The following is a 24,379-nucleotide window of genomic DNA, read 5'->3' as shown; positions in this document are numbered from 1 at the left end:
TTTTTTAATTTAATTATTGACGACGAAAACAAGTTCAGTGTGTTAGATACAATTTTTAAGAATTAGTACAAGTCTGCTACATTTATTAAAAAAGTGATGGTAGGTTTTGGCAATTTTATCGTTTGATGCGATAAATATGGCATACATTATCAAGAAAATAAACATGACGACTCTAAACCAAGCTTCGATCACCTAATACATTGACAAAGTTTCCATTTCAAGGGAAAGAGATAAGATACCTTAGTTTAACATTTAACTATAATGATACTAACTAGAGCTACCATATACTCCTCTCTTCAGCTACATACATTTCTGTCATTAACAAGTTGCGATTGGTCATCACTCTGCCCAACCAAACCAGATTTCAAAACGGTTTTTCCTTTCCTCTGTAGCAACATTCAAGCCTCCCTTGTTTAATACTAAGATAACATGCCACGGTTGTTCGTTCAGTTTATCAGGATAATGTCTGGATAGCTACCTAGTCTAGTTGACCTTCTAGTTCTTTAAATGTAACACATGTGCCCTGTGGCTATTATGGACCACTGAACGTAAATGTACAAAAGGATCTATCATGGTTCAGTGACCCATTAATTGATGCTGGGGTGTGTTATCAATTAGCGTTGGCTATCTATGTAAAACCCAGTTTGTAAACCGTTTAAGAGATATGGTAGTGTGAAACACAAGTACAGAGTCAAAGTCACTGTTTTGAAATAGAATGGTGCATGAGGCTGTCATTTCTTGATAAAGGGACAGCCACAGTATCTTACCTGTAAGCGTGTACTGATTTATCTTCTGGGCAGACAATGGACTAGATTAATTGACAAGATTAATTGCCTTCACACAAGGGCAAGCTTAGGTAGAGTCCATCAGGATCCCATGTTACCACAGGTGAATGGTCAGTGGGTGGTCATTGACCATATATTCTCAGGTAGATATCATATCGAATTCAACCATCAGCATGTACATGTACCTAACGTGTATACATCTGTAGCAAAGAAATAAAAATCAGACTAACTCATAGTTTTTTCTTGATTTTCCTATAAGAAGGCTGGCAACTTGGGATTAACGAACTTAAATTAAGGCACGTTTTTAGTTTGATCGAGATAACCTTTTATCTATATAGTGCCATGTTGTACATATATATGTTCAGTTGAAATTTAAAAAATAAAAAATAAAATGTGTATCGATACAATTAAATATTCAGTTGAATGATTCTTTCCTTCCTCTTTCAATTTTTATATCACAAATTTAGGGAACCCATTTTATTATAAACAATTATTGAAACATGTACTTCAGTCTTTTAAACTTTGGCAACACTGTAGTGCACTGGAGTTCACTGGAGTTCACATCTTTGTACACTGGAGTTAACACTGGAGTGAATTGGAGTGCACTTCAATGTTTTGTCAAGTGCATTTCCTTCTTCACTACATGTGCACTACGATGTGCACTAGATACCAAGTTAAGTTTGCCCCCAACTGTAGGTTGTAGTCAACTCAATACGCTTCAGTCTACGTCACCAGGAAGATTATTTCCACCTATGGGATTTCAAAATCTACTATAATTAGTTCACTGTTTACCAAATTCTCTTGATTTGACCGGATACATCTGGACGGTTGTGAGAGGATGCAGAAAACGCTTACTCCTCCTAATCACTTAGTTTAACCTCCGAGATGTTCGGGGGATTCATTGGGTTTTTCATTTTGTTTTTTTAGGTTGCATAACGTTATGTTATTAGCTCACTTGTTCTGAAGCTTTCTAATTCGTCCAAATAGATAACATCGGTCACATAATTCGTCCAAATAGATAACATCGGTCACATTTCGTCCAAATAGATAACATCGGTCACATTTCGTCCAAATAGATAACATCGGGCACATAATTCGTCCAAATAGATAACATCGGTCACATTTCGTCCAAATAGATAACATCGGGCACATAATTCGTCCAAATAGATAACATCGGTCACATTTCGTCCAAATAGATAACATCGGGCACATAATTCGTCCAAATAGATAACATCGGTCCCATAATTCGTCCAAATAGATAACATCGATCCCATAATTCGTCCAAATAGATAACATCGGTCCCATAATTCGTCCAAATAGATAACATCGGTCACATAATTCGTCCAAATAGATAACATCGGTCACATAATTCGTCTAAATAGATAACATCGGTCACATAATTCGTCCAAATAGATAAATTCGGTCACATAACTCGTCCAAATAGATAACATCGATCACATGTCCAAATAGATAACATCGGTCACATAATTCGTCCAAATAGATAACATCGGTCACGTAATTCGTCCAAATAGATAACATCGGTCACATAATTCGTCCAAATAGATAACATCGGTCACATAATTCGCTAAATAGATAACATCGGTCACAGCTATCAAATTTGTTAATTCTCCAAACGATTACTTCTTAAGATCCGTTAGATAAATGTTTTGGTGGGGTGGTTTCTGTAGTTTTCTAGAATGAATTGTTGTATGGTTTGTTCAAATGAATTAATTTGATCCACATATATAGGTACATGTGTCATAGAGGATATTTCCCGTTCATTACCATATATATTTCACGAGTACGTCAGAATACGGATATGTTTCATCAGCGCGAAGCACGAGCGATAAAATCGGAATGTTCTGCCATAAGAGTGAAATATACATGGCATTAAACAGGAATCTATATTTTTTTCTATTTATTACATTTTAAACCTACCAGCAAAAACGATTATCTTACTGCGTCAAACAGTTGGAGATAAAATATCGTAATTTTTGTCGCCATATTTTAATGACGGCATGTTCGCCAACAGGGCTGCGTTTGTTTGAAATTGTATCACAACAATGAGTACACTTTCCTTCTTATTGGTTATCACTCTGATCAATTATCATATTTAAAAACAATTAAATAACAAACAACGACAGGTTTTCTGAAGAATCTTTATCGCTTTAACAAAATGCAACGTTTAACCATAACGAATCAACATAAACAATTAAACGTACACATATACGAGTATTACTAAAATGTAGTGGAATCTACAAACAAAAAGTTTGGTGTTGCTTTCAAACTGCATATAATGGTGAGAATATCTAAACAGTTTTAATATGACAAGGCCTATAACTCTGATATAACTTATGTTGAGTTCATTCTCAATTTTCACAAACATGTTCAAATAATCTTACAATGATATCTTTGTTAATAATGATATCATATTAGAAAGTTCATTCTTCTCTATTAGAGAGGCTACAATATATGCCTAGGGAGCGTTATGGTTGTCATGGTGATGGATTTTAGTGTTTATGTTGATTAAGGAAAAGATCGCCATACCTTCATCGCGACTGACATACTTTCCTTAAATTATTTTGTTTCCTTTTATGTGTTGACACTTTGGTGTATTTTGTCGTTGTGTGTTGACACTTTGGTGTATTTTGTCGTTGTGTGTTGACACTGTGGTATGTTTTGTCGTTGTGTGTTGACACTGTTGTATGTTTTGTCGTTGTGTGTTTACGCTGTGGTATGTTTTGTCGTTGTGTGTTGACACTGTGGTATGTTTTGTCGTTGTGTGTTGACGCTTTGGTATTATAGTTTGTGCTGATGTGTTGTGTGGGTGTTGGGTAAATTTTATTTTTTACGTGTTGATGTTGTTGTCTTTTTGTGTTGGACATGTGGTCTATATTGTCGCTGTGTGCTAATATTTGGTATTTTTTGTACTTGTGTGATGAAGCTGTAATATATTTTGTCCTTTTATGTTTGCTCCATGATCTTATTAGTTTTTGTGTGTTGACACCTAGATATATTTTTTCTGTTTGTGGTATTGACGTTGTGGTACCTCTCGTCCATGTGTTTTGACGGTTTGATATATTTGGTTCCTGTTGACATACGATTTGGTATAGTTTGGTGTTGACACCTAGATATATTTTTTTCTGTATGTGGTATTGACGTTGTGGTACATTTTGTCCATGTGTTTTGACGCTTTGTTATATTTGGTTCCTGTTGACATACGATTTGGTATAGTTTGTTTATGTGTGTCAACCTTGTGGAATATTACATATATAACATTGTGTTGACCCCTTACATTGGTTGGTGTCAGTATCTCAACAGAGGGTTTTAAGCAACATTACGTTTCATGTATGATTAATCCGTAATATCTGACCTGATTTAGAATCAAAGCGCACTTAACTGTTAATTTGATTTCCGCTCAGAGGTATGATGAACAAACTGACATGTTATTTGAATTGCATGGGTAATATTATTGAACGACGATTTATTTATGAAAATACAGATATTAAGTTTGTGATGTGTATCCATAATGACTTAATAATACTCTGAACAGTTGAGTAAAAGCAAATTAAAACAATGTAAACACTTTGGCGTCAAAGCATCCAGTATCGATAGCTGTGATACTAGTCCATACCTTACTTTGACACTTCGGTATTCTCTTACTGTTTTTAGTTTTTGGATATATTCAATGTTCAAAAACAGTTGATTGTGACAGGCACATGGACGGACATTTGTAGTATAAACAGTACTAGAATAGTAAAAACGTTGACAAAATATCAGTAAAAAGGAGATGTATTGTAGTAAGGATTAATTCAGAGACATAATGTCCCTTGTCCCGCGGCCCCTTTTATCCAAGTATCTTCTATATAATAGATGGTATGTACAATGATTTAGATGTGACCCTAACACGATTCTCTGACACTAACGAGTTCTATTTAGAAAAGAAATCCGATATCGAGGTTAGTGATACTCTTAACATTCCTGACAATGCCAGGTTATCGTGCTCAAAACAACGCTAACAGTACGATTTATGAAAGATGACATTCCGTCAATTAAAAAAAGAAATTTGACAAAATGTTTTCGCTATCGATAGATTGGCATTTATGCTCTAAATGTATATCATAAGTAACAAGGAGAAAGGGGTGAAAATTTGCACAGGCGTTTCCTTATAACTATTTACTGTACTTATAATGGATTCATTTCATGAAATCAGCACCCATCGTGGACAATGAATATTTACAGTAAACTATTTTGTTATCAATGCCATTAATAACATGCTTTACACACACTGTACACTACCTTTTTATGGTATTATTGTGAATATGACATTGCAAGTTATTATTGTACTATATTTTGAGTTAAACTGTATAGTATTTATGTACTACATCAAGCTCTATACAATAATCATGTACTAATTAAATGTGTCGTAACGTTTCAAGACCGACTGGCCCCTTTGTCAAGCTATAACTGCATAGCTTGACAAAGGGGCCAGTCGGTCTTGAAAGTTACGACACGTGCAGGAAGTAAAATCTTGATATTACGTATCCCTGATGAATCTTATTGAAGATATTTATGTACTATTGTGTTTTTGTGATTGTGTACGGAACTATTGTATCATATTATTATTATACGAATTAATTTAAATCGTATTTAAATTGGTAAATGTGAATGACATTTTGTTTATAAAGGCCTGATAACCACGGATAATAATTTGTGAACCGCTTTGAGACGACCTACGAACTTGGTTGTGATAAAGCGGTAAATAAAACCTCGAATTATTATTATTATTATTATTATTTATTGTTTTTATATGTAAACGTTTGTTTGGTACTTTGTTATAATTGTATGATGATAATGTATGACTGTACTGTATTAGTGCATTTTTGCTGTATGTATTTGTATATTATTGGAAAAAAAGGTACGTTATAGTCTGTTTACTTTTTTATGTTTGGCTCTGTAAGGTGTTATTATCAGATTTTGTGTGTTACTGTATATGGAATTAATGAATGATTTTAATTGGTGACTTTCTATGGTAGATGAATGAATACAAGGATGAATCTCTGAATATATCGTGAATGTTCTTTTACATTTTTGTAAATTGTATTCAGCGATCATGACAAATGATGACACTTTAATCTAAAATACTAGAACTGAGATATGAAACTGTTGTTTATGGAGGGAAATCTTAAAACAGAAAAGGTGTAAAATAGAATCGAAAATTTCTCTAAATAACGAGATTTGAAAATTTGAAGCAGAACCTTATTCACGAAATTTTCATTTCGCAGATGACATTTTCTGTCTGTATTTTAACTAAATTGTGATTGTATTTCGAGGTACACACGTCCTGGAAATTCACAAAAGATATACACACAAGAAACACACATCTCGGAATACACACAAGAAACACACATTTCAGAATACACACTCAGAACATACATCTCGGAGCACACATAATCTACTTATATCCCAAAACACACAAGATGTACGTACTCACTGTAGAATACACAAAACACACTCAATTCTCAGAACAAAATCAACACATATACCTCAGAATGTACATCAGGCATATACAAAAAACAGAAAAAGATTCGAACATTTTACAGTACTGATGAAATTTGTAAAGTAAATCATCAAGATTCTATAACTGATTTTTTCCCTCTTTATATGTAGTGTTAAAAGATATCACTCTATGTACGAAATTTCTTCATATAAAATGTAATAATAGCTTATTTCTCTAATAGATATTTTACTTTCTGGAGTACAGGTTTTTTTCTCATAAAAAATGTGTTCCCTAGACCGATTTTAAGTTCTAAAGCATTTACATAGTCAATATTTCGTTCTTTTGACATGAATAGTTCGTTTATACGATGTTTCACATTAAATAATGGATTTAAAATAAATCGCTAGTAAGGTATGTTTTATGTATCGACTATGGCTACTTATGTTTAGGCAAGACTTAATATTTGAACATTTTGATTGATTTATTTAAATGATGAAAGTTTCAATTCATTATAATAGTGGAAACATTTTTTTTGGAAAATTTATTCTACCTGTGTAAAAAAAGTTTTCAAAATGGCAGTACAATAAAAAAAAATTGGGGACACTAAACATTTGGTTTGAATTTTTTCTGTCGAGAATTTTGGAGCTTGGGTCCAGTTATAAACTTTTAATGGCGACAACATTACGCAAAACGTTTATCAAGGTTTAACATATTGCATCAAAAGCTAAGTCAATTTCTGTAGAGATTAAAAACTATGACTAACAAACAGGACAAACAAACATGCATTGTATTTAGAATAAGATATTTCTCAACAATTGCCTTTGTAAGTTTTGCTTTCATGACTAATAAAGCTGAACCAACATATTTTCGATTTACAGACAGTTTCCCTTCAAGCAGTCCAACAATTGTGTACATTCTATTAGCATAACTAAATGATATTCACCGGAATTGATTCCCTTCCCGTCGAGATTTTAAGAAGCCAGCTTCTTAATGAGTTCTTTAGTAGAGGGAAGAGGCAGTGGTAGTTGTATAAGACGATGCATTTGACCCGCGCGTGTAAACATCTGGAAGTCTTGTGACCCAAAGGTCAGTTTCGGGGTCAACCCTGCCACGAGTCCGTCCGAAATACCGGAAGTTTCTGCTACACCTACACTTCAATGACTTCAGCGTTTTATAGCGGACAGCAGTACATCCGGCGAAAATCGGAAGTGCAAATACTGCACCTAACAGGAAGTAAGCTAGAACACCGTCTGGGCGGACGATGTAAACAGCAACAGCTACGGCTACGGCTACCACTGAGTAAAATCCTAGATGGATAAATGACTTTAGAAAAGGGTTGGATTCCCGAAATTCACTCTCTACTTGCCTCGAAGGCACCCAATTCACATGTGCAGATACATTTGCATGAAAAGCTCGGGCAATGCGCACACATCCTACTATGGCTTCCGGTGTGAACTGCATGACGGATAAGAAGGTTTCTGCAAAGACGAATTTGATGTTGTATCTTCTGCATACTGCAAACTTAGGAAAGACGATTATGAGGAAAAGAATAGCAATGACAGGAGCCCATTGATACCTCAAGTTAAGATTTACGTGGATGAGAATGTAAACGAGAAGGAAGGGTTTCATCAGCATCTGACGCAGTGGCGAATGTGCGACATAGGATGACACGAAGTCGTGATTCGGAGCAGTTCTCCTCTTAGTTTTCACATACTCTTTCCGCCGAAAGATTCGCTGAAGTCCTCTCAATGGAATCCCTACTGCCCACTCCCAGAAGTACATGGCGTTTAGTATCTCTCCTCTGTTCCATCGTCTTTCCCGAATATTCCAAGAAATGTAATTAAGGGGTGGCTGCTCCGAGAAGGCCACTGTACTTACAAACAACGGATTCAAAACAGTAGCTTCGTATGTGTCGTGACTAAGAATATCGATTGGGACAAGTTCGATCAGTTTACCCCTCCGGCCGATCACCCTTTCTATATAGGTGGCGTTACGGATAAGACCTTTGCCATAGAATGAGCACCTATTAAGTAGCGCGTTCATGGCATTGCTCATAGGTTCAAACAATGTGTGCCGTGCGGATTCCAAGTACATAAATATCGTATCCTCTTCTGGAGACTGATTTTCCATTGTAACTGCAGGCTGGATGATGCCACGAGTGGGATTGGCGTCTGCAATATCCAACAATTTAAAGACACATCCGAATGGTATACCGGTGTCGCCGTCCGCTACTACAGTGTAGTCGAACTTCCTGCCACATATATTGTCCACGTCTTTGTGAGGAAGGAAAAGCTGATCACCTTCAGCACGAGCGTTGCGGCCGTAATGGGTCTGATCGCAGTATGTGAAGGCAAAGCGTTCGCCATACGATAGCAGCATAAGATCCTGGTATTGTCCACATTTTCTCAATACACGACTGTTGCGTTGAACCAACATGAACTCATCACAACGCGAATTACATAGTTTTCGCAGAATATCATTTAAAAAATAAGACTTTTCTATATGTTTATACCAAGACCAAAAATGTTCTAGTCTGGAAGGGTGTACCAGTTTGTAATCTCCTCTTGAAAATGCTAGCCCTTCTGTATATAACACATCGAAAATAAACACCCTGTAGAAATCTCTCATGTAAAACTCGTGTTCTCGCAATCTCCTCCCTGATGTAGCGCTAACCAACACAGCCGAAATTGTTGGCGATAAATTTCCCATGTAAGCATCGTACATACACTTAAAACACTCTTCTATGTCCTCCTTCGTATGGGCTAAAAGGTTGTAATTTATAATGGCAGATAGACGACTTCCGTCTCCTACCATCACCTCGCGTCTGTGGCCCCCAACAATCAAGGTGGCAACTGTTTGGATGGGGATTTCTATGACAGTGCCCTGAAGGATCGTCACAAAGACCACCACAGCAATGCCCGTGGCCAAGTCGGAGGTTTCCCAATTGATGTTGAGCACATTTAGAGCGCAAATAACAGCTGAGACAATCGCCCAAGACACGAAATATATAACAATACGGTGGTTCTTCATGTCTAAAACTCCTGTAGGTATCACAGTTCAAATGATCACAGAACATTGCTTGTAGTACCGTTAATGTGTCTCGTCGCCAGTTTCGATACTTTATTTTAATATCATGTTTATTTGAATTTTTGTTTCTATAAATAAATTGATATACTTTCTTAAAAATATTTACAATATTACCTTTGAGTGTGAATTTAATAGAGCAGTCCAAATGTCCAATCACAACGTCACTGTACAGGCTTGAATATCACGAAAAGTTTAGAGTTTTATTTGTTATAAAACAAATAATTCACGTACAAATACAAGTTTCCAAATCATTAAAGAAAAATCAATTTGTTATAAGCGCGCATAAAATCACTCCGCTCCTGCCTAGTACTTTTACCAAGTACTTTTGTTTTAGATAAATCTCGTCTTGGCTCATGAAGCTAATGAGTTCAAAAGGACACCATTGAAAAATGTTGCTATCAGATTTAAAGACAACAAACTTAATTGCTGATCATAATGAGTCACACGAAACAGAAACACCAGGGACTGCACTCCTTCTGAATGTTTGTGGTAGACGCGCATCTACGTTATTGCGATGGTTGACATGACAATCCATTATTACAAGCTGTCTTTCCTGATGACTTGCGATACAGTTAGAGCTAGTGACTGCTGTACTGAGTACAAGCTAGCTTATATATAGTACTTCGACTATCGCTGGTTCCGAAGTATCATATGTTCGGCCGTTTTAAAATGAATAGAAAAAGCTGACTTAAGAATTCAAATAATGCATTAAACAGATTTATAATAATATATGTAATAAACAAAAAATCTGAGGGGGTAAGATTTTTCTTTTTGTTGTTGGAAGTAGTTTGACACGGAATCGAGGGGCGTGTTTAGTTTCCTTTACAGATAATTCGGGCATTTCTGTACCCTATTATTCCTTTGACTATTTATGATGAAACCGTCCGATGAGTTCCGATACTAATTTCACGACCACTCACTATGATTGGCTAAGAGACCATGACGACCATTTTCTTGCTAATCTATCAGTCAATGTTTTTGTAACCCAAGCATTAGGTAGACGTTCCCTTTGTGTAGAGTATATATTTAGTTTGTTCCCCGGTTTAGACATAGGCCACCCTACCACAATGACGCTATTGTGGTCCACTCTTTAAATGGGTAAACGTTTTTATTGAATTGTTTTTTATTTTTTTATTTCATCGATAAATACCCGATTAAAACCTGTCAATACTGTTCAGAGTTTTTCCTATTTCTGAACCCAGCCACTTAGTATGGGAGAAAACTCGACCCTGTTCAGCCATGGTGCAGTGTTTATCTTCGCGGCCATTGTTCACTGTTATCTTAAATGACTTTTGTTAATGTGATCAAGTGTATCGGATGTACCCGTAAAGTCGCAGTATATTTACATTCCTATTATTATTTGTTTAATTCCTTAGTAATATGTCATGTGATATACTTTACTCTATATCTGTTCGGATAAAATGACATCTACGTAATTCAAAATTAATTACGGCGAAGATATATTAGTACTAACGTCCCCATGATGAAATACATACATGTATTTATAATCTGCCATCAGACATGAAGCTGTTTGAGTAAGGATTTAACTAGTTAATTGGTTCATGTATTGCACTTGGTGTAAATTTGTATGCTGCCTGCAACTAAGCTTACTGCTTGTTGTTAAGTATGCTGTGTGTTACTATGTATGTATCGTAGAAATTTGTGTTACATGTACCAAGTAGGTTATGATACTAAATATGATTTGTGTTACTAAGTATCTTTTGTGTTGCTAAATGTGTTTTGTGTTGCTAAATGTATTTTGTGTGCTACTAAGAATTTTATTTGCTTCTAAGTATGTTGTGTGTAACTAAATATGTTTGCATTGCACGCGCATGATCTATCGTCCATTAACACATAGTAATTAACCAAAGAAATAGTGTCGAATATGTTGTAGACTGTTAAATACTGAACATAACTTATATCTACAAGCGACAAATGATTCAGATTATCTTACGAAAACCAAATTGTCAAAAGAAATACTTTTACTGTCCGTTGCTAACCGTTCAGCCATGGATGGGGGTTAATAAGGACGCTTTAAACCGTAGTCATGTGACGGGGTAGAGTAGAGTGCCACGCTGCTGTGTCTAGGTTATGGTATTTAAGTGAGATGGCATAGTAAAGTGGATACATAGTGCCCTATCATTGATTTAAACATATTTTATTGTCGAAACAGACAAATGGATGAGAGACAAGTTCTAACAACTTACAAACTCTTCTCCACGAATACAGCATATGAATTACATTTAAATCACGTGACGTTCTATTTACACAGAGATAAGTTTACAAAATAATAATAAGGTAGACGTATTTTTTGTCTATATCAACTTTATCACAAAAAGTAAAGGGGGATTGGAAGAGAAAGTATATGAAAGACGGGAAAGGAAGTCGAGAGGGAGCAGATTTGATGCCGATTGTTCGTTCAGGTAGTATCAAAACGCTTTGTTGTATTAAAAAAACTCAGGAGTAAGTGTCACTATTTCCCCATAAAATAATTTCTAGATTAAGATCTACATTTAAATCGCGCAATGTATCAAATAAGACACGTCTTTGAATAACAAAATTTGACCATGTAAAGAAGTAGTGATTCGCATCTTCAACACCGTCACCGAACAAACAATTTGGGGACCAACATATTACTACTTTAATAAATCTGACCGTAAACCACTACAACGATGCCTTATACAGCCATGTAGTACAGAAAGATAGCGATTTCCAGTATGCAGATAATCAGGCACAGATGGAGGTACACGAGAAATTTTACTCTTAAAAGTCTGAAGAGAAACACGATGCCTGCTAGTTGTCTGGGTTTCTTAACTCCCTGTTTAAATCGCGCCTGCTTGGTGGGTTAGGTGTTCTAAGTAGGCTGGGGCACGTTTTAGTGAATATTATAAAAAAATACACAGTTTCTGCTCTTCTCTTCTCTGTTTAAGTGGTTTCAAGATAGTTTCTAAATATAATGCCTCGCGCGTGAAGCAATTAATGGTCGTAAGACCGGAGATGACCCTAGCTGCTTCCAATTGTACTTTTTCCAAAGAGTCGGACAAATGTTCAGAGCAGCCGTCACTAGAAGCATATTCTAACACAGGTCCAATAAATGATATATATATATAGAGTATTAAGAGTAGATTTACTTACTTTGTATTTCATTTTTTTTAAAGCTGTAACTTTTTGAGAACAAGATTTTATTAAATGGTTCACGGGGTCAGCCCATTTGTAGTTACCACTAAGAGTGACCCCTAAATGACGATGCGAGTTAGTGAACTCGATAGATTCATCGTTGCATACCAAGTTTGGTTTATCAGGGACATTTCTAGAAAAGAAAAGGATCGCTTCAGTCTTTGCAGGATTAAATTTCATAAGCCATTGGTCGGACCAGTTCTGAAGACACAGTAAATCATGATTCAATGCTTGCTCAATTTCATAAAGATACGAGGAAGATTTTTGAAGAGATGAATCGTCCGCGAAAAGTCTGACAAAAGTTTCCATGTGATCAGCGAGGTCATTTATATAAAAGAGAAATAACAGGGGCCCCAGTACAGAACCCTGGGGAACTCCTGCTGTAACTGACTTTAATGATGAGACGCCACTGCCATATATAACAGATTGTTGTCGGTTGCTTAAATAATTCGACACCCAAGATAGCAGTTCACCCCCTATGCCATACTGACGAAGTTTAAAAAGTAAACCTCTATGCCAGACTTTGTCAAATGCCTTTGACAAGTCACAGAATACAATATAAAAATAATCTTTTCTATCAGCAGCAGTGACAATGTTATGGTACAGTTCTATTAAACGTCAAACGGTGGAATGAGCGGGACGGAACCCAGATTGGTATTTATAAAAAATATCATTCTCTCTTGCAAAGTTAAAGATATACTTAAAAACACACCTTTCCACAATTTTTGACAGATAGCTAAGTAAAGAAATAGGTCGATAATTGGAAGGAAGTTGTGCATCTTCTTTTTTGAATAACGGCAAGACATGAGCCTTTTCCCATTCGGAAGGGTAAACAGCTTCTCTGATAGATCGACTGAACAACATGGTGAGAGGCTGTGCAATTGATCTGGCTGTAGCCTTCAGCATACGGTGGCTGATCTTATCATGGCCAACTGTCTTTCTAATATCTAGAATTGATAAAATATCAAAAACTTCATTTGCATGTATAACAATATTAGTGAGAGAGTTTTGACATTTTCTATGAAAATCAGGTAGAGTGACATTGGATTCGTCAGTACATGAATATGAAGCGAAATAATTATTTAGAACTTTGACTTTTTCTTGGTCACTGTATGTCACTTTTGAACCGCCATTAACTGAGTAATCCAAAGGAGGGATAGATCTGGGAGGGGAAGAGAAAAAACTGTTTAAAATTTTCCTAAATTCACGAGGATTTTCATTTTTTCGATTTATTGATAAGGGATTCGAGATTACTGAAAAAGTCTGCCTAAGCTTTCTTTTTCATATTATTAACTTTATTTCTTATGCTCTTATATTTTGACCAATCATCCGGGCTCTTTGAACTGAATGCTTTGTACTTCATTCGGTCACGTATACGACAGTGTTTCCGTAAGACAGTATCAAAACAAGGTTTATCTGAGGGGCGAACAATTATTTTAGAATTTGGGATACATTTACTAGCTAGTTCTAGGTATTTTGCTGTAAAGTTTTCTACTGCACAGTCAATAGAAGGTGCATTACAAATCAGGTCTTGCCAGTTTACTGCCATTATCAAATCATTAGATTTTAAATTGTCTGCTTTATTGTAGTTCCAAATAAGTCTTTCATAAGATGTCTTGCAGCAATAAGAAAAAGATAAATTCATAAAAGTAGCTTTGTGATCGCTAATTGTATTATCCACATCAAAAATTCCGCTATCCAAACACTTTATGTTGGTAATAATAAATATAGGATCAAGAAGTGTAGCTGTATCGGCAGTTACACGAGTAGACTCTGTAATAGTGTTAAACAGGTTATAGTTAGATGTTAAGACCTCTAATTTGCTATTACATAAAATAAAATAATCCTATCATAATTCGTCTGTTGTGATACATTACTTTCGCCCAAGTACATTCGAGAGAGGCTGGTTCAAAATCGCGTTTGCGTATGACTCAGATAGCATCAGAGAAGTAAATACTGACCCCTCCCCCATGCGCATTTCTATCTTTACGCATCAATAAAGAGTAACCAGGAATAGTTATAGACTCATCTTCAACAGAGTCATCTAGGTGTGTCTCTGTGAAGCACAGGATATCAAAGTCACTTATATTAGTGTCAAGAAACGAAAAGGACCGGGGTTACTTTCAATATCTCCACTAAGAAGTAAAATAATAAAGAGAAACGGAAAGTCGGTACTGTAGAATCCCGATGCAAGTAGCGCATAATTCACACAAGTAAAGGAGGCATTGGAACATGTCACAATATTGTCTATCAAGACAGATATGACAAATTGAACATTTGGAGGAAATGATGAACGAGTGGTTACTACCATGGAACCTTCCGATGGATACCCTATATGCTTCCAGAGAATTACCCATTTTCGCGTACAAAATACAAAAAGCACATTAAGTAATGGTCATCTATCAGAATACAATCGGCACCTATCATAAGTGAGGTCCTTAGCTGTGGCTAGGACGTAAACCTCCAAAGCAAACCAAAACACGCAAAAATGTATAGGTAACTTGCGAGTTATATATTGGATTTACTGAAACAAGTTTAAAACGAGTATGGTGAACACTTGAAATATCATCTATTATTGTTGGTCCCCGAAACGTTCTACATTTATGTAGACACCTCTGGGCTTTCGATGTATTTCTACATATATTTCAGAATATTTTAAAGTGAAGGATTCATTTAATTAACCTTCGGTCATTATAGCATGGTGATAAAACCATGTATCGACCGAAATCACCATGCTACAATAGTTTTATTATTTTAATTGATTTTTTCAAAATTGAATAAAAAAATGTAAAAAAATATATGTTTTTTTGTTTTTATTCCATTTTTTTTTAGTCACAAATTTTAAAATCAACTAAACAAAAATATCAGAAAAATATCCAAGTGACTTCACTGTTATTCTTGATCATTACTATGTTTGTCTCCCAAGGGGTGTTAATCAAGCATCTGAATGACTTCATAAAAATTCCAGAATTTATTTATAGCAGGTAAATAACACTTTTTCTACCATCTTTTTTGAACACCTGTTCCAGAATCTATTTACAGCAGGTTATATGATAACACTTGTTCCACCATCATTTTTGAACACCTGCAAACCCCTCAGGTGTATAACTACTTTTACAGGTGGTCACATGATGTTGTTTCTGCCAATCAGAGTCAGCTCAAAATCAATTAAAATAATAATATTGGTTACAGGTTAATTGACGATATGTCGTAGTAAAGTGTTGACTTTGTTCGGCTTTCAAAATTTATCTTTTAATGGGAGCTTTGTTACTTCGTTTTACTAGTGATTATATTGCTATGCAAAGCTTTATTATTTCAAAATATTTTCACCAAAGAAAATACTTAATGATCCGTAACTATTTAAAATGAAATGAACGTTGTAAGGTTAATCGATTTAAATGTTTAGTCAAAGCGGATTAAGACAAGAAACTATGCGTGCATAATGATGTATCTGATTCAATGTATGTAAGTCTGTCTCAATGTATACATGTATGTATGTACTGTCTGTCTGTCTGTCTGTATGTGTCGAATGTTATAGACGGGAGCTGGGCACGGTAGAGCATTAATTCCGAAGCCTCAGTTTCGTATTTCTTAACCGGAAATGAAGTATGTGAAAGTGAAAGTAGGAATTAATGCCACCAAATATTATGCGTCTTGTTAAAGTGGTATTAATATTATTTTAAAAGTTTAAAGCATTATAATAAAGTAGATGGGTGTAAGTGGGGGAGAAAGGGATGTTCCTATGTATTTTATAACTGCAGGAAAACGATCCTACTGCATATATAACTTAAAATTTAGTCATTAAAATGTTTTATCAGATTTTCTTCATGGATTTCCTCTAAATGTTTTAAAAGTAATTTGATAAAATTGTATTATTACCCCTACAAATTCACAGACAGGTTATGGACATTTATTAATTGTATCAGACTGGTTATAAACTTGTATTAACTATAACAAACATATTAGGAACCGAGTTTGGCATCGTTAAAACTGCACTTAACTGGACCGTCACTATATAAATCCTCAGCAAACTACTTTCATTTGTCTCATTCTGGTTGAAAATGACGTGCAACAGATTAACAAATGACAGGGATTCTCACCAATAAGAACTATTTCTGAACCTTTATCTTTTAGGCCAACAAAACTAAATTGTCATTTGAATAATTAAACATGTAGCAACTTCACGGACAATTTCTAAGTTCCTACTGGCTCTTCGGAACACTCGAGTTTCTTTCGGAAAGGTTTTTAACTCGGGATTATTCGAGCCATTTTAGTACATATTAATGTGTGCTTCCTAACACCAATCTTTTAAAAGTTATGTGTAAATATGATAATTAATATTTAAATATATCAACTAAACTTATTGATAATATTTTTTATTGGTGTTAGTTATACTTCCTGTTGAAAAATACGAAACTATACGTTCGCAAAGCTAGTTTTACACAGCTCCCGTTTATCGGACTCGTGTGTGTGTGTGTGTGTGTGTGTGTCTGTCTGTCTCATGTTTATATGTATGTGTGTATGAGTATATATGTGGATGTATTTGTATGTGTATTATGGTGGTTTTTTTTGTGTATACTAGACGTGCTATATGTTAAGTTAGGGTGTGAAAGAAGCATATTACAGCATTATAGTCTTTGGAAATCGATAAAATAATCACCATAGGGAATAGTTGTGTAAGGATACTACTGAACTATTTTGTTTTGTATTATATAGTCATTATAGATATCATACCTGTATATAAGGGTTTATCAACTCCAGAAGACCATATGAGGCCCACCGGTAAAAAATGCTCGCTTACATTGAAAGTCTATATACAAACCCAAGTGTGTTGAAAATTAATCTTCGAGTACATTGTTTTTATATAAAAAGTGTGGTTTTGGTCGTATTGCTGAAACAGCTGTCAATGCAGACACTGCTGGAGGTTTAATTTTTAATTGTACTCTGCAAATTGCCAAAACAAGTATCAACCAGAGGCGAACTAAAGTTTTAAAATTCATCTTAAAAAGGGGTTTTATGCACCTAACCTTCTGTTTCATCAGTAGTTGAGGACGAAGGATCTGTACGGTGCAGTGTAGTCGCGGTAGTCTAGGGGTAGGACGCCGGGCTCGTGACCGAGTGGTTGCGGGTTCGAGTCGAGTCACGGCACAGTAATCTATGTTTGAGCAAGATACTTTACTCTGCTTGTTTCAGTCTAATGAGCTGTAGATGAGTACGCTGTTGGGCAGTGCTATAATTGATGAATGCTAGCTGTGAGCGCCGAAATGGCAGCATCGGCTGCATGCTCCCCAGGAAGTTGAGAAATATATTGACTGGTTGCAAAGGCCCTATAACCACGGATAATAATTTGTGAACCGCTTTGAGACGACCTACGAACTAGGTTGTGATAGCGGTATATAAGATCCTCGAATTTTTATTATAAGCATTATCAAAGTGTAATTCGGTTTTGTCACCTCTGTATCAATTATTAGATTGTATGGGTACAATCACATATGAGTGTGTCTACCGTTCATCTAACAATCATCTGTATGATTTCCTTCTCATACCGAACGTAATACATATGAAGCGTAGGTTATTGAATGAGAAATTACAAATCTTTTTTCAAATTGCGGTAATGAGTCTACGGATTCCAACGTGACAATGATCACCTCGCAGAGGTAACGACGTCACAAACATCATCGCGTGAACTGCTCCGTCGTCAATAAATGCAGCGAGACACGGTTTATAGTTTCACAACGGCAACATACACTTATGAAAACATTTAAAATGCACGCGAACCCGCATCATTTCCAAATTTCCTTCTTCCATGTAAATCATACACGCTTCCCATCTGTCTACTGAAATAATACAGTACATAAAGATATTATTTTCCTTCTGTTTACCATTGTGAAGAAATCGTTGGTGAAGTCAAACGTGCCACCTTGTTTCTAGACACTTTATGTCAGGTCCTTACTTAATAAGCCTGGGTAGATAAGGAGGATCTGAAACATCACCAATCGGTATCAGACTTGTCCTTTCTAACTATGATCTCACAGAACATTATGTCAAAGTGCCTAGCGACCGCCTGCCTACATGTACCTATACACTATGTATTCCTTGCCTGCAATACATGGAAACATTTATCAAGGAGAAACAAAGAATCGCGTTTCCCTACATCAAAGGCAATACATACTCTATGTTGCCGAAATAAAATAATAACCCATTATTAGTAAAGACGAACAGGTTGACGCGCTGTTGTTGTCGTCTGCTTCATTCATTCGGAACTCAGATGTAGTAGCTTTTGCGATTTTTGTAGAGAGGCTCCGAATAAGAGATCGGGAACACTTGAGTGTGTGAGGGATTCATGATGCCTTGTCATGTGATCAATACCATCCAATCAGACACGTTATTATACAGATAAAGTATTTTAATATATTAAAGTTGGTTACAGTCATTGCCCTGTTGAATTTGTCTGTTGCTTTTGACGTCATCGACCTTGGCATACAACACTAAACGTCTGGACAACTATGATGGAGTTATAAGTGACGCTCTTTTAGATTTAGCCCTTTTCGAAAGTCATAGGTAATACGAAACAGAAAACACATGTTTCAAAATTTAATATGTCGATTTACGAAGCCAAAGAAAGTAATTTTTACTGTATCAGGAGGCCATTTGTCAATTTGAATTTGTTTCTAGCAATAAAACATTAAATTGCTATTTATATAATTGATGAAACACGTTTACTGTCCAACAGTTTTTATAACGAGAAATATAAAGACTTGTGACCACATAGTTCATCCCTTGTAAGCTGTTGTTTGACACTGTCATATATATATAAAACACCGGATAATATAGAAGTTACGAAATGACACAGCAGATATCTAAGCTTAAATTAAAGAAAAGTACAAAATTACAAATAAAAAGTTTTTTCTTTACTTTTATTGCATTTGAAATAAACAGACATGCGATATTATTCCAGACGGCTAGAGATAAAAAAAAAAAAGTGTACTGGGTTAAATAAGAATGGGGAGCAGTAAATGTTGGCGTAAGTGTACAAAGTTTAGATATTTTGCATGTCTCGTTATAGTTAGAACAAGTACAAACGCTTTTTTTTAAGTAACTTCTGATATGACAAGATCTTTATCATGAATTGGTATTTACTTGTGTTTATTTACTGTAGTGTAACCTTCCAACCCTCCACGAACACAACACTATCTGATGTCAGTTGGAAGATAAAATGCGGCTACGATGGCAATGAGTGCAGCAACGTTATAGACAGACTGTTATAATGGTACACTAGGCAGTACTTATCCTTCAGTAAATCTTCCCGAACAACACCATGTAACAATTTGTAAAGTACACTCACGTGATCATACACAGATAACAGCGATACTTACATCAGTACATAACATAGGACTATATATATATAACCCATTGATAAGCTGATGACATTTCTATTTATATAGCGGCAGTCACCGATGAAGCAGAAGACGCTTACTCCTACGGAACACCTGGTCTTATTTTCCACTATGGTATTCTCTTGGTTTTTCTTGAAAAATACATGGCGATTACGATCTAATTTTAAGTTATGTTTAATTTGCCGGGATAACGAATTGCGCAATGATTTTTTACCAAGTCAAAAACCAGCTGACCAGGCAATTAACAAGTTGTCAAACACCATCTGTACAGGCAATTATCAAGTTGTCAAACACCAGCTGACCAGGCAATTATCAAGTTGTCAAACGCCAGCTTACCAGGCAATTATCAAGTTGTCAATCACCAGCTGACTAGGCAAGTATCAAGTTGTCAAACACCAGCTGACCATTGATAAAACCATTGTCAGTGTTCACTGGTCTCTGTGTAAATATGTTACACGATAAAACGTCTGACATATAAGTTTGCTCATCTGATGATTAAGTTTGTTTATAAATCTATCTGTGCGTGTTTCTACACTGTAAAGTACACATTTAACATGCAGTAATGCAGAAAGCCTACCATAGTTAACATTTACAGTATCAGAACGTTATTTCGTCTATTCGAGACTTTCCAATTGAACTTAATGTTAAAAGAATGAAAGTGCCTATCTGAACTACAGCCAGTATAGAAATATGTCTGTCAACCCGTTTAAGGCGTTAACTATGTATACATTGGTTACAACAGGTTATTCATTTCTAGACTACAGTAATTACAGATTGCTCCAGACTAAAGCTCAGCTACAATTATATTTAGTCTGTGTATACAACAAACATAATATGGTATGCATCATATTACCAAATGAAGTGTTTATTAATGCTACGTATACAATAAGTCGGTATCTATCCCTATTCGATGACGTAGATATGTATTCTATAATGTGGTGTTTATTTGTTTGTAAACCCTACAGCTCTTAAACAATATATGAATTCAGTGATCTCTTTTTTCCAGTCGGCTTCCTCTGTGTCCGTTACATCACGGCCAACGCCTCTAGACGACCTGTGCAGCAGCCCATCGCGGATATACAATTATAGGTATCACATGTAGGAACTGTCGGCAGGGGAGTTATTTTGTCGCCCGTCTTCGTCGCCAAAATGTGGTGTTAATTCGTTGATGAGGCATCACCACGGGTTCCCTATTTGATAACCAACCACACAACAATTCACATGGCTAACATTAATTCGTTTGGTTCGATTTTCGATATAAATGTATATATAAACGTGATTAGACATATCATATACACGTACAGACATATCATATACACGTACAGACATATCATATACACGTAGTAACAGACATATCATATACACGTAGTAACAGACATATCATATACACGTACAGACATATCATATACACGTACAGACATATCATATACACGTAGTAACAGACATATCATATACACGTACAGACATATCATATACACGTACAGACATATCATATACACGTAGTAACAGACATATCATATACACGTACAGACATATCATATACACGTACAGACATATCATATACACGTAGTAACAGACATATCATATACACGTACAGACATATCATATACACGTACAGACATATCATATACACGTAGTAACAGACATATCATATACACGTACAGACATATCATATACACGTACAGACATATCATATACACGTAGTAACAGACATATCATATACACGTACAGACATATCATATACACGTACAGACATATCATATACACGTAGTAACAGACATATCATATACACGTACAGACATATCATATACACGTACAGACATATCATATACACGTAGTAACAGACATATCATATACACGTACAGACATATCATATACACGTACAGACATATCATATACACGTAGTAACAGACATATCATATACACGTACAGACATATCATATACACGTACAGACATATCATATACACGTAGTAACAGACATATCATATACACGTACAGACATATCATATACACGTACAGACATATCATATACACGTAGTAACAGACATATCATATACACGTACAGACATATCATATACACGTACAGACATATCATATACACGTAGTAACAGACATATCATATACACGTACAGACATATCATATACACGTACAGACATATCATATACACGTAGTAACAGACATATCATATACACGTACAGACATATCATATACACGTACAGACATATCATATACACGTAGTAACAGACATATCATATACACGTACAGACATATCATATACACGTACAGACATATCATATACACGTAGTAACAGACATATCATATACACGTACAGACATATCATATACACGTAGTAACAGACATATCATATACACGTACAGACATATCATATACACGTACAGACATATCATATACACGTAGTAACAGACATATCATATACACGTACAGACATATCATATACACGTACAGACATATCATATACACGTAGTAACAGACATATCATATACACGTACAGACATATCATATACACGTACAGACATATCATATACACGTAGTAACAGACATATCATATACACGTACAGACATATCATATACACGTACAGACATATCATATACACGTAGTAACAGACATATCATATACACGTACAGACATATCATATACACGTACAGACATATCATATACACGTAGTAACAGACATATCATATACACGTACAGACATATCATATACACGTACAGACATATCATATACACGTAGTAACAGACATATCATATACACGTACAGACATATCATATACACGTACAGACATATCATATACACGTAGTAACAGACATATCATATACACGTACAGACATATCATATACACGTACTAACAGACATATCATATACACGTACAGACATATCATATACACGTACAGACATATCATATACACGTAGTAACAGACATATCATATACACGTACAGACATATCATATACACGTACAGACATATCATATACACGTAGTAACAGACATATCATATACACGTACAGACATATCATATACACGTACAGACATATCATATACACGTAGTAACAGACATATCATATACACGTACAGACATATCATATACACGTAGTAACAGACATATCATATACACGTACAGACATATCATATACACGTAGTAACAGACATATCATATACACGTAGTAACAGAATTATATAGCTGATACATTTCATTCAATTCTATAGGTTTGTAAGAAGACCTACTGTGATCCACCTATGATCGTATAAGGCGACTACTGTAATACCTCTGCTGAATTAACAGTTTTTTTTGTGTGCCAATTACATGGTTGTCATTAAAGAGAATGGAATTATTTAATTCCATATCTACCATTTCTTCTGCAATGATGTTCTCAATTGACTCTCTCACCATGCACAACACTACTGTGTGGTACTGTATACCTGCTTTGTCTTAATGCATCATACAGTCTATCGTTTGGCATCGTATACCCGTATTGTCTTAATATAACCGTGTTATTCACATAACGGAACACAAAATGGCACGAGAATTAAGAGTATGTTTTTATTGATGCTGATTTCAGTGCTTTTTGTCTTTTTGTAGACTTACTTTCCGGAAGAAGCTGCATTTCATTTGTAGATACGATGGTGCAATAAAACCGAAAACTATAAATATGTTTATGTTCTCATGCTTTAACTATGGTTATCTATAGAAATTAATATACATATCTATACTGCATCACCAAAATAGGATACACATTGGTAATGAGTGGTACATGAAAGTTGTTGTTTGAACTTGATAGTGATGCGTTCACAAAGCCTATTTCAACTGATTGAGGTTGCACTCCAATATGCTGATAGCAGGTAGACTGATTCTCAACATCCGAATACATTGTCCACAATAGCATTGTTTTATTGATAACGTTTACAACTAAAAGGATCATTTCAATCGTATTTTTTTCAGGAAAAATAAATTCATCCTCTCCACATTCTTTTCCACTATTTTTGAAGCATAATGGCATGACAGTATATGCGCTGTGTTATTCCACTCTCAGATCATTGTATAAACATGCAGACTGTTGAATAAATAGGAGTTATACACCACACGTGGTGTATGACCTTCCGTAGTTTTGATTGGTCGAGAAGATGAACCTTGACCGGACGAATTTGTTCACGCGCTTTTTGCCGCGTGCTTTTTCGGCAAATGTTGGTGACTTTTGTGAGGGGGTTATTAAGGCAATACCAAAAGAAGATGATGTTTAAAGATTTGATCGCTAGTTTCAGGCAAAATTGCTACAGACGCTCGATATCGTTTCGACGCCATACCGTCGCGCGTCCAGGTCGTGAAACCCAGAGACGTAATATATCCAGGGTATGTCTCTGTGAAACTCAAATCAGGAAATACTCCAGCTGTTTCCGACTGAGATTCTGGTAGA

At 35.5% G+C, this 24,379-nt stretch overlaps 1 protein-coding gene across 1 annotated transcript; it reads right to left on the bottom strand.

Moving 5' to 3' along the window:
• Window positions 1-7,284: 7,284 nt before the first annotated feature.
• On the bottom strand, window positions 7,285-9,315 carry LOC110452497. Its single transcript, XM_021501062.1, has one exon. The coding sequence runs from the start codon at window positions 9,313-9,315 to the stop codon at window positions 7,285-7,287; it is 2,031 nt and encodes a 676-aa protein (XP_021356737.1).
• Window positions 9,316-24,379: the final 15,064 nt, after the last annotated feature.

This window comes from Mizuhopecten yessoensis, unplaced genomic scaffold, assembly GCF_002113885.1.
Source record: "Mizuhopecten yessoensis strain PY_sf001 unplaced genomic scaffold, ASM211388v2 scaffold757, whole genome shotgun sequence".
NCBI lineage: Eukaryota > Metazoa > Mollusca > Bivalvia > Pectinida > Pectinidae > Mizuhopecten > Mizuhopecten yessoensis.
This window is presented reverse-complemented; position numbering and strand designations above follow the sequence as displayed.

Coding starts and splice junctions, on each gene's coding strand:
- LOC110452497 (XM_021501062.1), bottom strand. CDS start 9,315: ATGAAGAACCACCGTATTGTTATATATTTCGTGTCTTGGGCGATTGTC.